Source organism: Saccoglossus kowalevskii, chromosome 19 (genome assembly GCF_978046115.1).
Source record: "Saccoglossus kowalevskii chromosome 19, keSacKowa6.1, whole genome shotgun sequence".
NCBI classification, from domain to species: domain Eukaryota; kingdom Metazoa; phylum Hemichordata; class Enteropneusta; family Harrimaniidae; genus Saccoglossus; species Saccoglossus kowalevskii.
Genome location: NC_140659.1, coordinates 7,363,582 through 7,380,326, shown reverse-complemented (window position 1 = coordinate 7,380,326; position 16,745 = coordinate 7,363,582). Strand labels below are relative to the sequence as shown.

The window sequence follows — 16,745 nt, the reverse complement described above, 5'->3', positions numbered from 1 at the left end:
CTTTCATGTTTCGTCTCCTCAATCTTTGTCATGTCTATAACTTTAATGATGAAAAGGATCTATCTGTCATCAGTAATTTCAAAAGTCACATATTCAAAGTATAATTATAGAAGTGTTTTCCCACCTCATCTATTATTACTGTGAACTATCATGACATTTCCTGTGTAAAAATTGATTATAGGTAATACACTGAAAACAGAGTATTTTGTGTTCTCTCCACGTGCTGGGTTTCCGCTAACACTTTCCCAGTTGTCAGCAACCAATTACATGTGCCTATAGATTTGGCTTAAAAAAAACTTGTTTTTGTAAAAGATGCTTTGTAGACAACTTCATGTGAATCCTCCATCTGGTATATTGAATTTAGCTGACACAACCATCATGAATGGTTTTTCTTCAGTATTCCAGTATGAAAGAAATTATACTAAAGGTACAAAAGGTGGCGCTTTGTAAATTTGTATATTTAAATTCTGTTGTACAATCACTGGCAAGAAAGAACAAACAGTTGTTTGAGAGCATTTTTGGTGATTTATTTGTCATGCCTTTTTTGTTACTTTCAAATTCATAGAAGCAGTTTATATTGGTTACGCAGCGGGGGACGATGATTGTGTGCTTTTATGGTCACAACATTTTGGAGTTGATTAATAAACTTTAAAATTAATTGATTTACCCAGTATAACAAAACAAGAGTGTGCTAATGTTTTGATCATGACAGATCATAGTACAAGGTTATTATGAGGATACTGTAGAATATGCACAAAGGTAGTATGGTGATTGTATTGGCAACGTATAGTGGAGGTCGATGCAATCCTGTACTGCCTGAAAGCATACTTTGCGGTATTCTCATGATAACCTTTTTTTTTCTCAATGACAGATCATAGTACCGGGTACAAGGTTATTATGAGGATACTGTAGGATATGCACAAAGGTAGTATGGTGATTGTATTGGCAACGTATAGTGGAGGTCGATGCAATCCAGTACTGCCTGAAAGCATACTTTGCGGTATTCTCATGATAACCTTTTTTTTTCTCAATGACAGATCATAGTACGAGGTTATTATGAGGATACTGTAGAATATGCACAAAGGTAGTATGGTGATCGTATTGGCAACAAATAGTGGAGGTCGATGCAATACTGTACTGCCTGAAAGCATACTTTGCGGTATTCTCATTATAACCTTATTTTTTCTATTAAAATGACAGATCATAGTACCAGGTATTATGAGGATACTGTAGAATATGTACAAAGGTAGTATGGTGATCGTATTGGCAACAAATAGTGAAGGTCAATGCAATCCTGTACTGCCTGAAAGCATACTTTGCTGTATTCTCATGATAACCTTATTATTATACATCTTTTCCCTGCATGTAGTAATAATTTAATGAGATGTATAACAACACAAAATGACAAAGAAGAATATTTTGTTCTGTACGCACATTTGCATTCAGTGACGGGATTCTATTTTCATCAGGCACTGATAACGCTTCTTAAGTAAACATGGGAAGTGTTTGGATGACCTAAATATGATGCACATTTTCAAAATGAGGAAGACATTGTAACGTGTAAACATATTCAAACATGTCCATACAACATTTTACAGACAGGTAAATTCTATTGTTTTTAATGTCAGATGTACATATATAATAATACAATTACCGGTAATATATTGGTGTGTTTGTGTGCAGATTCACATCTTCCTTGTACATTGTAGTACAGAAAATCAATATTAAATGTCAAGGTCTACTTCAATACTGTTTAATGGGCATTGTACGTGATATTTACCTATGTTGAGAATATCACATATATTTCTTTATCGCCATAGCAATGGAATTGAGTTCTTTGTTTAAAAGCATGCATAACAAGACTATATAGGCCCTGCTTGGTTACTAAGTGTAATGATTTGAGGCTATGACATTTAGTTTAGTTATTTACATAATGATATTGATACATTGTCAAGGAACATCTCATGAGTATTTAGTCTCAGTTCCAGGCCTAGCAGTTGAGCAATAAACACCTTGGCTACATTAGTGCTCCTCTCCAGTGCGTTATTCTCCTCCTGATTTGGTGACCAATACTCAATTGGTTCACTCTACCTTGAGAAGTCTGTTCTCAGTTTACACTAAGGTTTATAAACTATTAATTGAAAATCTAAAAAATATTCTTCAATAATAAGACTATATTGTTATTAAACTATTAATTGACAAATCTTAAACTTGAATTGACAAATCATCAAACAAATTTTTATGTTCTTTAAAAAAGCATTGATGGTGTTGAAGTACCCCGGGGTTTCACTTTTAAAGTAGGCAGACCAACTCAGAATGTAGACGGCAATTAGTATCATACACAGTACTGTTACAGTGAATTGATTTAACAGACAGCCATGTGGCTTCTAATACAGATATTTCAGTATACACGAATTCTGGGATGTATTTCCAGAGTGTCCAAAATCCTAAACGTCAAGTAGAGATGGTCCTGCTCAATAGTATGAACACTTCACTCAACTGCACGTCTGGACGTGACAAGATTCTTTTAATCTTGCCTCATAATGGCAGTGTTTCATGAAACATTTTTCATGCCACACGACTCTAGACAGAAATGAAAAACCTTTTCTCGTTAATAACAAAAATATCTTGATTTAAAATGTCCAATTTTTTTTTTTAGCTGTTGGTTCTCAAATCAGAAATAAATAAATGATGTAATATTCTTCTACCGGATTAGTATTGTCGTGAGGTGTTTTGTTCCTTTATCTCAAAAAGCTGGCAAATTCTCTAGGATTTTGGTTTGTCAAATGAAACCACCTGTCGCATTAAGAGCCCAGAGGGGTTTGAAATTAAGCTTCACCATGTAAGCATCTTCACAAGTCAAATTTCTTTATTTGCGTCAATACTACTCCTTGGCAGATTCTATTCAGCAAACATGTTTGGCTGGTTCCCGCCTCAAGTGTCATGGCGTACCAAGCCACAAGAGGCTGATAACTAGTAACAGTTTCGGCATTCTGATTAGTCCGACACTTTCTCGTGGCTTGTTCTATTTCCCTTGGTTTCCTTTTACTCTCGAAAGTTGGGCGAATAAAAAACTGTTTCTTTTGTTATAAATCTGCACAGAAACAGCGAGAAATGCCAGAAACTTCTCAAATACCTAAGTCTAAACAGGCAGAATGCATGGGCATGGCGTAATGAAGACTTGTTTACAGAAAACAAGTATTAATAAGAATATTTTCAAATTACGTCACTTAGTTACTACTTGGCATTCCTTGGTTAAGGTCTGTAGGTGTTTGTGTTTGACCGAGCCTGATTGACGCCAGGATAGCACATTAAAGTTGCAATTTGATAGCAATTTGATAGCACACAGCCCTGTCATGTAGTCCCAAACATGAATATGACTTCTGTGTCAAAAATGTGTCAGCACTAGCACTTGCAATTTGCACATACAAAAAAAAAGACAACAGTGACATTCAATGTTCAGAACTGGCACAAAAAAACTATTTAAAACAAAATCCAGTGAAAATAAAGTACTCTGCTGTATGACTGATTGTTTGAAGAATATATAGAAACTATGACAGACATTCTCATGGTCTTGGCATCATGATGAAGTTGTGTAACTTTTTGATTTGTGTTCATGTAAAGTTAAAATACAAACAAAACTAAATTGCTTATTTACAGATACTGAAAGTGAGAGGGTTGCATTGCTGCAAGATGTTTATCCAGATCTACAGGAACATTGTTTGCAGTATGGACTGGACTTTCAGGTAATATCAACAAGATTGATTAAATGAATACATAAATAAATTACAGTGTAATACAATACCTTGATACAAAGTAGTTTCAAGACATACATTTCTTGGCATTCTCACTTTGCTTTGTGGACATTTACTTGTGTCGTAAGTTTTATGGAGATTCAAGAATATATGAGAAAAAAGAAAATGTGCCGCTCATCCCGTAGCATCACGTTTGACATGGATCCCCATGCAGTATGTTCGTTGCACACATCGCGTGTAAACTGCATGCTGTGTGATCACCAGCACAGATGAATGATTAAATGAATGAATGAATGAATGAATGAATGAATGAATGAATGAATGAATGAATGAATGAATGAAAAGAGCATATTTGAAAAAGCATATTATATTCACACATGACTTACTGTAAAACATGTCTATTTTGCAAGCATGTCTTTTTAGCAAATTTGGCTAGAGAACTAATTCGCTAATTTAAGATGGAGCTAACGACTTCATTATAAATTCAAAATGGCGGCCAAACATCTTTTTCTCCAAACACACACACTTTGTAAACAACACAGAAAACATAATAATCTGGAGCGCTTTCTTATTACACTTGACAGTTTTTTTTTGTTTTTATGGAGGTGATAGCTGCGCATTTGTTTTGGCAGGCAAGGGCACGTATTGTGAAAACAGGAAATCACCAAAAAACAAGAGAGATCAACATTTCACCATTACTGTACGTCATTTCACTGTGATTCGCTAAAATAGTATGTCGCTTTCTCAACATGTTTTACAGTATATCATGGAATGACCACTACTGGTTGAATATGTTTGTTAATTAATCTGAAATTATCCCAATATAGATTAACTCAGTTACCATAAGTATACAGTCGTCTAATTGCAGCTGTGATTAAATCATTTGTTTTTTTCTGCAGCTATTTGATATGCATCAGTATGGATCAAATTCTATCACCATAGACCATGAGACAACAGCTACAAGGATCCTTGAACTTGAAGATTCACATCGCTTATCACAGGGACCATTCTTTGTGGTTAGTCATATACTAATATCAAAATAATTATTGTAGACAATAACAAGCTATGGTACCAATACTGTCCTGATTCATGCAAACATTTTAATAAAAACAAAGGAATAATAATATAATTTGATGGCTTTATTTGCTTAAAATTATTTTGCTGCATTCTTTTTTTTTTAAAACATTTTTCATTTAGTCAATTGACATAAACACTCTACATAGTTACATGTATGTGTACCAAAAAATTACATTGCACAACAAACAAGTACAAAGTCTCCACAAAAATATTAAATTTTTTTTCAGGTAGTCATGTTGATATGCTAGGACGTTGCTACAATTTTCATAAATTTTCCCCATTTTTTAAAATGTTTTCCCAATTTACCTTTTCTGTTTGCAATCAAGTACTCAGTTTCCAGTATCTTCTGCACAAAGTCTTAAATTCCTCATTTTTTTTTTTTTTTATCCTGACATCTGCAAATATAAATAAACCTCCTGGCAACTAAAAGCAAAAAGTTTAACAGGAGGGGGAGAAGACTATCACCAAACAAAAAGCATTCTGGGTTGTTTACCCGAGGGAAACTCAGTTTTGTCGCTCATATCTCAAAGAAGGTATCCCAAAATAATTTCACTACTGGACATTCATAGAAACGATGAAGCAGATTTTCATCAGGCCCCTTACAGAACGTAAGGCTCCTGATTCAATTTTTGGTGAGGGTCATCTTACAAAGAACAGAATTGGTTACCAGGATATTGTGGCTGATTTTCCATTGAAATTCCCTGAGCTTTGACTCTATTGTGAGTCTAATTGGTGCTAAGTAAATACTTTCCCATTCAGTAATATTGGATTTCAATGTTTTAACATTGGCGAAATAAAATATTCCTTTATCACTTCTGAAGTCACCAACTTAGTTTTACATGGTTTCAAATGAATTTGAACGCCCACAAATCTGATACCATTTTGCTACATTCTACATTATAATTAAAAGAGGTTTAAAAATGACAATCCCTGGGCTTTTATCGCTTTTCCTGACCTGCTGACAGTTTTATAAAAACAAAGGAAATTGTTCCTAAAAACAAAGGAAATTCCAAGAAAATAGTTTGATGGCAGTATTCTATTACTGTGTGTGTGTTTGTTAAAGTCATGGATAAATCATCAAAACGGGTATGTTTAGAGAGGGAGAGAGGAGGTTACCATGCATAAAAATACATTTGTTAATTAAATGACCTCTTTAATGATAAATTATTTTTAATATATTATATATTATCCCATAATGCATTGTAATTGTGCTCAGTAATGCAAAATTTGAATCAGTCTTAAACTCCCACAATGCATTTGTTTAAGCAAATAATATTTTATCATGTGTAAATGTGTGTGTGTTTGTTAAAGTCATGGATAAATCATCAAAACGGGTATGTTTAGAGAGGGAGAGAGGAGGTTACCATGCATAAAAATACATTTGTTAATTAAATGACCTCTTTAATGATAAATTATTTTTAATATATTATATATTATCCCATAATGCATTGTAATTGTGCTCAGTAATGCAAAATTTGAATCAGTCTTAAACTCCCACAATGCATTTGTTTAAGCAAATAATATTTTATCATGTGTAAATGTCTTTTTTATTATTCATACCTTGGATCAGAATATACAGCAGTAGAAATACTCCTACAAAAGTTGCACATTTGTATTTACCGTAATTAAAACTTGTTAGATTATCTAATATTCCAGTGAAACTCATGGGTATAACTTCCTTAGTTAATGGCATTAAACTATGAACTATCCATTCAATTTGGTTATACATACAGTACATAAAACTATCAAACTCAGGGCATGACTGGTCTTGCAATTTTGACGTAAAATTAAAATAGGTCAAATTTGAGTCAGCGTTCTTCAGTTTCTTCACTGTGTAGAATTTGTTGTGTTCCCCGAAATGTTTTTTGCACCCACTAGCAATTTTCAAGTATTAACAGAATTACAACTTTATGAAATAATGAATAATGAAATAGGAATGTTGTCATTTCTGTTTCTAGTCGTTGATTGGTAGTAAATATGGAGAGTGTATCTTACCTGCTGTCATAGAAGAGGCTGAATATGCTCATATTAAAGATTGTGCATTTGAAGCCGGTCGTAGTAAGTATTACCAGACTATGTCAAAAATATGACTTGGTAACAGAAGCAGTATCAATGTTGTATCAACTGGCACTAAGTAGAGGTTCATGTGACCACATATACTGAGTATGGTATCAACTGGTACTAAGTAGAGGTTCATGTGACCACATATACTGAGTATGGTATCAACTGGTACTAAGTAGAGGTTCATGTGACCACATATACTGAGTATGGTATCAACTGGTACTAAGTAGAGGTTCATGTGACCACATATACTGAGTATGGTATCAACTGGTACTAAGTAGAGGTTCATGTGACCACATATACTGAGTATGGTATCAACTGGTACTAAGTAGAGGTTCATGTGACCACATATACTGAGTATGGTATCAACTGGTACTAAGTAGAGGTTCATGTGACCACATATACTGAGTATGGTATCAACTGGCACTAAGTAGAGGTTCATGTGACCACATATACTGAGTATGGTATCAACTGGTACTAAGTAGAGGTTCATGTGACCACATATACTGAGTATGGTATCAACTGGTACTAAGTAGAGGTTCATGTGACCACATATACTGAGTATGGTATCAACTGGCACTAAGTAGAGGTTCATGTGACCACATATACTGAGTATGGTATCAACTGGTACTAAGTAGAGGTTCATGTGACCACATATACTGAGTATGGTATCAACTGGTACTAAGTAGAGGTTCATGTGACCACATATACTGAGTATGAGTTTGCTGTATTCTCATAACAGCGTTATTCTTCATCTTTTATTTCACACATAGAGCCAACAATTCAAGTACCCAATGTTTCACAAAATTGAAATAAGTGACTTGTATGGTTTTTAGAATCATCGTCACGATCTTGAAGGTTCCAATATTTAATTCTTTCAAAGCTACCTTCAAGACTGTGTCTGATTGGCTACCCAACTTTAACACCTAACATTCAGACCAATCAGAGAACAGCTTGTTTCTTGACAGGTTCTTGAAGTATCAAATTCTGCATTGTATATACGCGTTGACTCAACTGACTGGTTTTCAATATTCCACTTCCAATCCCAATCCCAATTCACATCCAAAACAGGGTAATTTGTTTTCACATTATTTTCACTGAATAAATCTTAATTTTGGACCAAACAGTCAAAATATGAGGGTTAGAGGGTTAGAAGGCGGTAGTCGTCATGTCGCACCGTGCCGTGCATGTGCGATTTTTGTGTTGATAAACATTGACAATCCAATGCACTCTAATGGGCATCATGAGTTTTGACTTGCACTAATTACCACCGTTGGCTCTTTCGATACCTTCCAATCATTTAAAAAATACCTAATTAAAGCTTGGTTATGTGTCAGTTTGTAATACAAACATACAATTTCTAATTGAAATTTTTCAAACTTATTCCTAGATATCAACCTACTTGATGAATGGTACTTGGAAGATGTCACGAGCACTGAAAAGAAAGTTTATAGACTACAGCCGATCTCAATGAAACTTAAACACTTCTATGACATGTAAGTTAACCATAGTCTATTGAAAAATTCGACGTGATAAAGTGCGATTCGTTATCTATATTTAAGAAGAAATTGAATACACATTTATTTAAAGAAGCCTATAAGACCTATCCTCAAGAACTTTCAATTTTCATCTCTTAATTTTTTTTTTATAATTGTGATCATATTTCCAGGATTTATGGTGCTATAAGTTCCAATTATGTTAGAATACAAATCCTTGGCTGATATCACTCTGTGATGAATTACAGTATATTTACAAAACTATATTTTGTAATGTACACATGAAAAATAAATTTTCAAGGATAACTTGGATGCGTGCATACAATAAAGAATGAACATGATATTGAATGATACTGAAGTTCATTTTTTTAAATGTTCACAATCTTATCACATATTTTTCAGTAGTTTATGTCACCCAATTTTTAAATACACTGTATAAAGTGTGTTTACAACAGTCTAGTTTTGATGCCGCTACTCAATTAGTACTATGGCAAAGACTTGAATTTTTTTTTTTTGAAAATAGATGAATAAAAAATAGTATTATCATTTACTTGCATTGCCCTGCCAAATGTTAACACCATGCCGTTTTGTTACATAGTATTCCAAATTCATTTAATTTCTACTAATACTAATTTCTGTTATTAATGTCTTATGTAGGCATATTTTTATTTTGAAATTTGTACAAAATACCTAATTAATATTTTCACAGATTTTGTATGTGTGTGATGCAAGTTGTCTTGGATTATTCAAACATTATCTTGCACTTAATAATAATAATAATAATAATAATAACTTTATTGCATCCTTAGAAATACAATGTTTCTATCAGTTAATAGCAATAAAGATTAGTTGTGATAATTACTACTACAAAAAGAAAGTTAGTTGTTAAAAAAAAAAGATAAAGCAAGTGTTACATATCAAATGGCATTTTTATTTCTTGATTGAAATGCATTATGATATTCAAAAGTGTATTTGAATCCCATGAGATGTTACACCAGAGAAAAGACTGCGGTTGCATGTCCCTGTAGTTTTTTGTATCTTTGGACTACCGGTAACACTGCATATCCTGCTGGCCTTTTTTATAGGCTAAGCAACCAGTGAATCCAAAACTTTGCTATTATATCCTCATCTCTAATATATTCAGCTTTATTTTTCTGTGTGTGTGTGTCTGTCTGAATTTTACAATATAACTACTTCAGAGGTGTTGAAAATAAAGAACTCCAAGAAAAAGATAGATTACAGTGGAAGAAGACGCATGAAACGTTACTCGAACTATTGCAGCAGTGCTCGGAGTACGCGTTTGATGAAGGTCTGATAAATGAAGATGAGGTGCATAAATACTATATGTCAGGTGAATATTACCAATAATGTTTTTTATCATGTGCCTCTATTTATTTGTCTGTGTTGTAACAGCTATGGGTCAATAATGCAGTATTCAACTTCACTTGAGGTGTTGACTTTAAAATGTGAGAGAAATGAGAAATAATGACCTGAAAAAAATTGATATAAAGTAAACTAAAAGTCAAATAATGACCTCAATTTGAAGTATATTGTATATAGCAATAAATATACCTTCAATAAAAACAAAAGAATCAATTACATTTTTTTAGATGGCAGTATTTTGTAAATGCAAGTTGTAATTTTGTTTTGTAGGCTTAGAGACTGAAGTGTCAACCGCCATATCACGTTCTGAAGAATCTGCCAAAAATTGCCTTTTTGTTTTTCGTAACTTGGAAGACATACCGCAAAACCTGAACTCCGACCATCCAGAATTACCCAAATATATAGACATGAAGAAACCCAAACATAAATTTGATAAAAAAGCGCAAGACCGTCTGAAGAAGCTGAAGGAGGGAAGGATCCCTAGTAAAGTGCCGGGAGAGAATATTCTTAATTTCTCTGTGAAGTGGACTGAGAAGGGTATTGACCCCGAATTTAGTGCACATAAAATGTATCTGAAAGATCTATGCATGCAAGTTTCTGAAAAGTTGAAAACATTGATAGACAGGCGTATGGCAAGCGAGTGTCAAGATCCATTGCGACCAACGATCGAGGATAGTAGACATATGTTTAATGAGGTCGTGGAGCATGTACGTATGTCTAGCGTGTACTGTCGTGATTTCGTTGGTCGTGAAACGCTGCTGAGCCAGGTGAAGAACTCTATACTGTCCAATAGAAATGATTCAGATCGTGTCAGCCATCCAATTGTGTTGGAAGGCATAGTTGGGTCCGGAAAATCGGCCACCTTATCCATGCTAGCAAAAACAGCCACCTCATGGCTAGGAGAGAACACAGTAGCAATCATACGGTTCACATGTTTGACTTTATATAGCAAGTCTGCTCGTGATATCCTTATTAGCATTTGCCGACAAATATGCAAAGCATATAAGAAGAAACTGTCGGACATTCCTGAAGACTTCGACACCTTGAAATCGTTTTTTCCAGATCTTCTTAATAAAGTTTCAAATGCATCACGGCCGTTGTTGATAATCATCGACAACATAGAGAATGTACGCAAGGACTTTGATGCGCATAATTTACAATGGTTGCCCGCAAATCTCCCGACCAACGTATTTGTCATTGTCTCCATCACCCATGATTCCCAACTCAAAGTGACGCTCGAAAAGAAAATACTCATCTCGTCAAATTTCATTCAAGTTCCTCCACTTACCGAAAAGGAACTGCAACGAATCATCAATCAGTTTTTACATGCTTGTAATCGAACACTAACCACAGAGCAACTGAAATTGTTTGTGAGAGCCGTCCAGAAGAATTGTCAGCCGCTATTTGCCAAGTTATTATGCCAAGAAACAAAGTTTGTTAATCCATCCGGTAATGGGCGTGAGCCGATAACTGCTTGCAAGGAAGCTATACATAGGATATTTCAACACCTTGAGGAGAAATATGGCTCCATTATTGTTCAACACACAATCAGGTAGGCGTTATGTTAAACCACCGTAATCATCACACCTTGTTGTGTTTACTGTGGGTACATTCCAATGTGGGTCCCATGCTATGTATACATTCCAATGTGGGTCTCACACTATCTATACATGTATAATATATATTGTTTACATGAAATTCAAACACTCATTGAATGTCAACTGTAATGCTTTATTCGTCAATTACACTGTCTAATAAAGTTGGGTGACATAAGTTTAAATTTTAACACCACAAAGTATCCTGCCAATATTTTGTTTCTTTGTTAATTTTGGACTTCACTTTCTCATGGGTTATACTTCTTGAAAAATATAGAAAATTAAAATGGTGATGGTTGTCAGGCAGTGAGAATGCCTGGATGTTAACTGATGAGAATTCATCAGTGTTTATACATGTACATGTCAGGCAGTGAGAATGCCTGGGTGTTAACTGATGAGAATTCATCAGTGTTAATACATGTACATGTCAGGCAGTGAGAATGCCTGGATGTTAACTGATGAGAATTCACCAGTGTTAATACATGTACATGTCAGGCAGTGAGAATGCCTGGATGTTAACTGATGAGAATTCACCAGTGTTAATACATGTACATGTCAGGCAGTGAGAATGCCTGGGTGTTAACTGATGAGAATTCATCAGTGTTAATACATGTACATGTCAGACAGTGAGAATGCTTGAATGTTAACTGATGAGAATTCATCAGTGTTAATACATGTACATGTCAGGCAGTGAGAATGCCTGGGTGTTAACTGATGAGAATTCATCAGTGTTAATACATGTACATGTCAGGCAGTGAGAATGCCTGGATGTTAACTGATGAGAATTCACCAGTGTTAATACATGTACATGTCAGGCAGTGAGAATGCCTGGGTGTTAACTGATGAGAATTCACCAGTGTTAATACATGTACATGTCAGGCAGTGAGAATGCCTGGATGTTAACTGATGAGAATTCACCAGTGTTAATACATGTACATGTCAGGCAGTGAGAATGCCTGGGTGTTAACTGATGAGAATTCACCAGAGTTAATACATGTACATGTCAGGCAGTGAGAATGCCTGGGTGTTAACTGATGAGAATTCACCAGTGTTAATACATGTACATGTCAGGCAGTGAGAATGCCTGGGTGTTAACTGATGAGAATTCACCAGTGTTAATACATGTACATGTCAGGCAGTGAGAATGCCTGGGTGTTAACTGATGAGAATTCATCAGTGTTAATACATGTACATGTCAGGCAGTGAGAATGCCTGGATGTTAACTGATGAGAATTCACCAGTGTTAATACATGTACATGTCAGGCAGTGAGAATGCCTGGGTGTTAACTGATGAGAATTCACCAGTGTTAATACATGTACTGTAAAATCTGTATTAGAAACCGCGGCTTCTATTAAAATGGTACAATGCAATAGAGGGGATGCGGCTTCTATTAGAGCATCTACACATATGAGAAATGATGAATTTTTGGTTCTCAATTATTCAAAAAGAATGGGTGCGACTTCTATTAGGGATGCGGCTTCTAATACAGATTTTACGGTACATGTCAGGCAGTGAGAATGCCTGGGTGTTAACTGATGAGAATTCACCAGTGTTAATACATGTACACGTCAGGCAGTGAGAATGCCTGGATGTTAACTGATGAGAATTCACCAGTGTTAATACATGTACATGTCAGGCAGTGAGAATGCCTGGGTGTTAACTGATGAGAATTCACCAGTGTTAATACATGTACATGTCAGGCAGTGAGAATGCCTGGGTGTTAACTGATGAGAATTCACCAGTGTTAATACATGTACATGTCAGGCAGTGAGAATGCCTGGGTGTTCACTGATGAGAATTCACCAGTGTTAATACATGTACATGTCAGGCAGTGAGAATGCCTGGGTGTTAACTGATGAGAATTCACCAGTGTTAATACATGTACATGTCAGGCAGTGAGAATGCCTGGGTGTTAACTGATGAGAATTCACCAGTGTCAATACATGTACATGTCAGGCAGTGAGAATGCCTGGGTGTTAACTGATGAGAATTCATCAGTGTTAATACATGTACATGTCAGGCAGTGAGAATGCCTGGGTGTTCACTGATGAGAATTCACCAGTGTTAATACATGTACATGTCAGGCAGTGAGAATGCCTGGGTGTTCACTGATGAGAATTCATCAGTGTTAATACATGTACATGTCAGGCAGTGAGAATGCCTGGGTGTTCACTGATGAGAATTCATCAGTGTTAATACATGTACATGTCAGGCAGTGAGAATGCCTGGGTGTTAACTGATGAGAACTCATCAGTGTTAATACATGTACATGTCAGGCAGTGAGAATGCCTGGGTGTTCACTGATGAGAATTCACCAGTGTTAATACATGTACATGTCAGGCAGTGAGAATGCCTGGGTGTTCACTGATGAGAATTCACCAGTGTTAATACATGTACATGTCAGGCAGTGAGAATGCCTGGGTGTTAACTGATGAGAATTCACCAGTGTTAATACATGTACATGTCAGGCAGTGAGAATGCCTGGGTGTTAACTGATGAGAATTCATCAGTGTTAATACATGTACATGTCAGGCAGTGAGAATGCCTGGGTGTTCACTGAGGAGAATTCACCAGTGTTAATACATGTACATGTCAGGCAGTGAGAATGCCTGGGTGTTCACTGATGAGAATTCATCAGTGTTAATACATGTACATGTCAGGCAGTGAGAATGCCTGGGTGTTCACTGATGAGAATTCACCAGTGTTAATACATGTACATGTCAGGCAGTGAGAATGCCTGGGTGTTCACTGATGAGAATTCATCAGTGTTAATACATGTACATGTCAGGCAGTGAGAATGCCTGGGTGTTCACTGATGAGAATTCACCAGTGTTAATACATGTACATGTCAGGCAGTGAGAATGCCTGGGTGTTCACTGATGAGAATTCATCAGTGTTAATACATGTACATGTCAGGCAGTGAGAATGCCTGGGTGTTCACTGATGAGAATTCACCAATGTTAATACATGTACATGTCAGGCAGTGAGAATGCCTGGGTGTTAACTGATGAGAATTCACCAGTGTTAATACATGTACATGTCAGGCAGTGAGAATGCCTGGGTGTTAACTGATGAGAATTCATCAGTGTTAATACATGTACATGTCAGGCAGTGAGAATGCCTGGGTGTTAACTGATGAGAATTTATTAGTGTTAATACATGTACATGTCAGGCAGTGAGAATGCCTGGATGTTAACTGATGGGAATTCACCAGTGTTAATACATGTACATGTCAGGCAGTGAGAATGCCTGGATGTTAACTGATGAGAATTCACCAGTGTTAATACATGTACATGTCAGGCAGTGAGAATGCCTGGATGTTAACTGATGAGAATTCACCAGTGTTAATACATGTACATGTCAGGCAGTGAGAATGCCTGGGTGTTAACTGATGAGAATTCACCAGTGTTAATACATGTACATGTCAGGCAGTGAGAATGCCTGGGTGTTCACTGATGAGAATTCACCAGTGTTAATACATGTACATGTCAGGCAGTGAGAATGCCTGGGTGTTCACTGATGAGAATTCATCAGTGTTAATACATGTACATGTCAGGCAGTGAGAATGCCTGGGTGTTCACTGATGAGAATTCATCAGTGTTAATACATGTACATGTCAGGCAGTGAGAATGCCTGGGTGTTCACTGATGAGAATTCACCAGTGTTAATACATGTACATGTCAGGCAGTGAGAATGCCTGGGTGTTAACTGATGAGAATTCACCAGTGTTAATACATGTACATGTCAGGCAGTGAGAATGCCTGGGTGTTAACTGATGAGAATTCACCAGTGTTAATACATGTACATGTCAGGCAGTGAGAATGCCTGGGTGTTCACTGATGAGAATTCATCAGTGTTAATACATGTACATGTCAGGCAGTGAGAATGCCTGGGTGTTAACTGATGAGAATTCATCAGTGTTAATACATGTACATGTCAGGCAGTGAGAATGCCTGGGTGTTAACTGATGAGAATTCATCAGTGTTAATACATGTACATGTCAGGCAGTGAGAATGCCTGGGTGTTCACTGATGAGAATTCATCAGTGTTAATACATGTACATGTCAGGCAGTGAGAATGCCTGGATGTTAACTGATGAGAATTCATCAGTGTTAATACATGTACAAGTCAGGCAGTGAGAATGCCTGGGTGTTCACTGATGAGAATTCATCAGTGTTAATACATGTACATGTCAGGCAGTGAGAATGCCTGGGTGTTCACTGATGAGAATTCATCAGTGTTAATACATGTACATGTCAGGCAGTGAGAATGCCTGGGTGTTAACTGATGAGAATTCATCAGTGTTAATACATGTACATGTCAGGCAGTGAGAATGCCTGGGTGTTCACTGATGAGAATTCATCAGTGTTAATACATGTACATGTCAGGCAGTGAGAATGCCTGGGTGTTCACTGATGAGAATTCATCAGTGTTAATACATGTACATGTCAGGCAGTGAGAATGCCTGGATGTTAACTGATGCGAATTCACCAGTGTTAATACATGTACATGTCAGGCAGTGAGAATGCCTGGGTGTTAACTGATGAGAATTCACCAGTGTTAATACATGCATGTACATGTCAGGCAGTGAGAATGCCTGGGTGTTAACTGATGAGAATTCATCAGTGTTAATACATGTACATGTCAGGCAGTGAGAATGCCTGGGTGTTAACTGATGAGAATTCACCAGTGTTAATACATGTACATGTCAGGCAGTGAGAATGCCTGGGTGTTAACTGATGAGAATTCATCAGTGTTAATACATGTACATGTCAGGCAGTGAAAATGCCTGGGTGTTAACTGATGAGAATTCACCAGTGTTAATACATGTACATGTCAGGCAGTGGGAATGCCTGGGTGTTCACTGATGAGAATTCACCAATGTTAATACATGTACATGTCAGGCAGTGAGAATGCCTGGGTGTTAACTGATGAGAATTCACCAGTGTTAATACATGTACATGTCAGGCAGTGAGAATGCCTGGATGTTAACTAATGAGAATTCACCAGTGTTAATACATGTACATGTCAGGCAGTGAGAATGCCTGGATGTTAACTGATGAGAATTCACCAGTGTTAATACATGTACATGTCAGGCAGTGAGAATGCCTGGGTGTTCACTGATGAGAATTCACCAGTGTTAATACATGTACATGTCAGACAGTGAGAATGCCTGGGTGTTAACTGATGAGAATTCACCAGTGTTAATACATGTACATGTCAGACAGTGAGAATGCCTGGGTGTTAACTGATGAGAATTCACCAGTGTTAATACATGTACATGTCAGGCAGTGAGAATGCCTGGGTGTTAACTAATGACACAAGACACAATGTTTTGGCAAAAGTGGAAGGGGGAGCGAATTGCAGACGCAGGCGT

General features: G+C 36.5%; 1 protein-coding gene across 1 annotated transcript in view; it reads left to right on the top strand.

Moving 5' to 3' along the window:
• LOC102802539 (NACHT domain- and WD repeat-containing protein 1-like) overlaps positions 1 to 16,745 on the top strand; it is a 140,199-nt gene that overhangs the window by 92,645 nt on the left and 30,809 nt on the right. The window contains exons 3-8 of the mRNA XM_085493593.1: positions 3,661 to 3,746; positions 4,655 to 4,771; positions 6,791 to 6,890; positions 8,284 to 8,389; positions 9,589 to 9,740; positions 10,043 to 11,324. Of these exons, the coding sequence (XP_085349719.1) occupies positions 3,661 to 3,746; positions 4,655 to 4,771; positions 6,791 to 6,890; positions 8,284 to 8,389; positions 9,589 to 9,740; positions 10,043 to 11,324 (1,843 nt within the window). The remainder of the gene's footprint in view (positions 1 to 3,660; positions 3,747 to 4,654; positions 4,772 to 6,790; positions 6,891 to 8,283; positions 8,390 to 9,588; positions 9,741 to 10,042; positions 11,325 to 16,745) is intronic.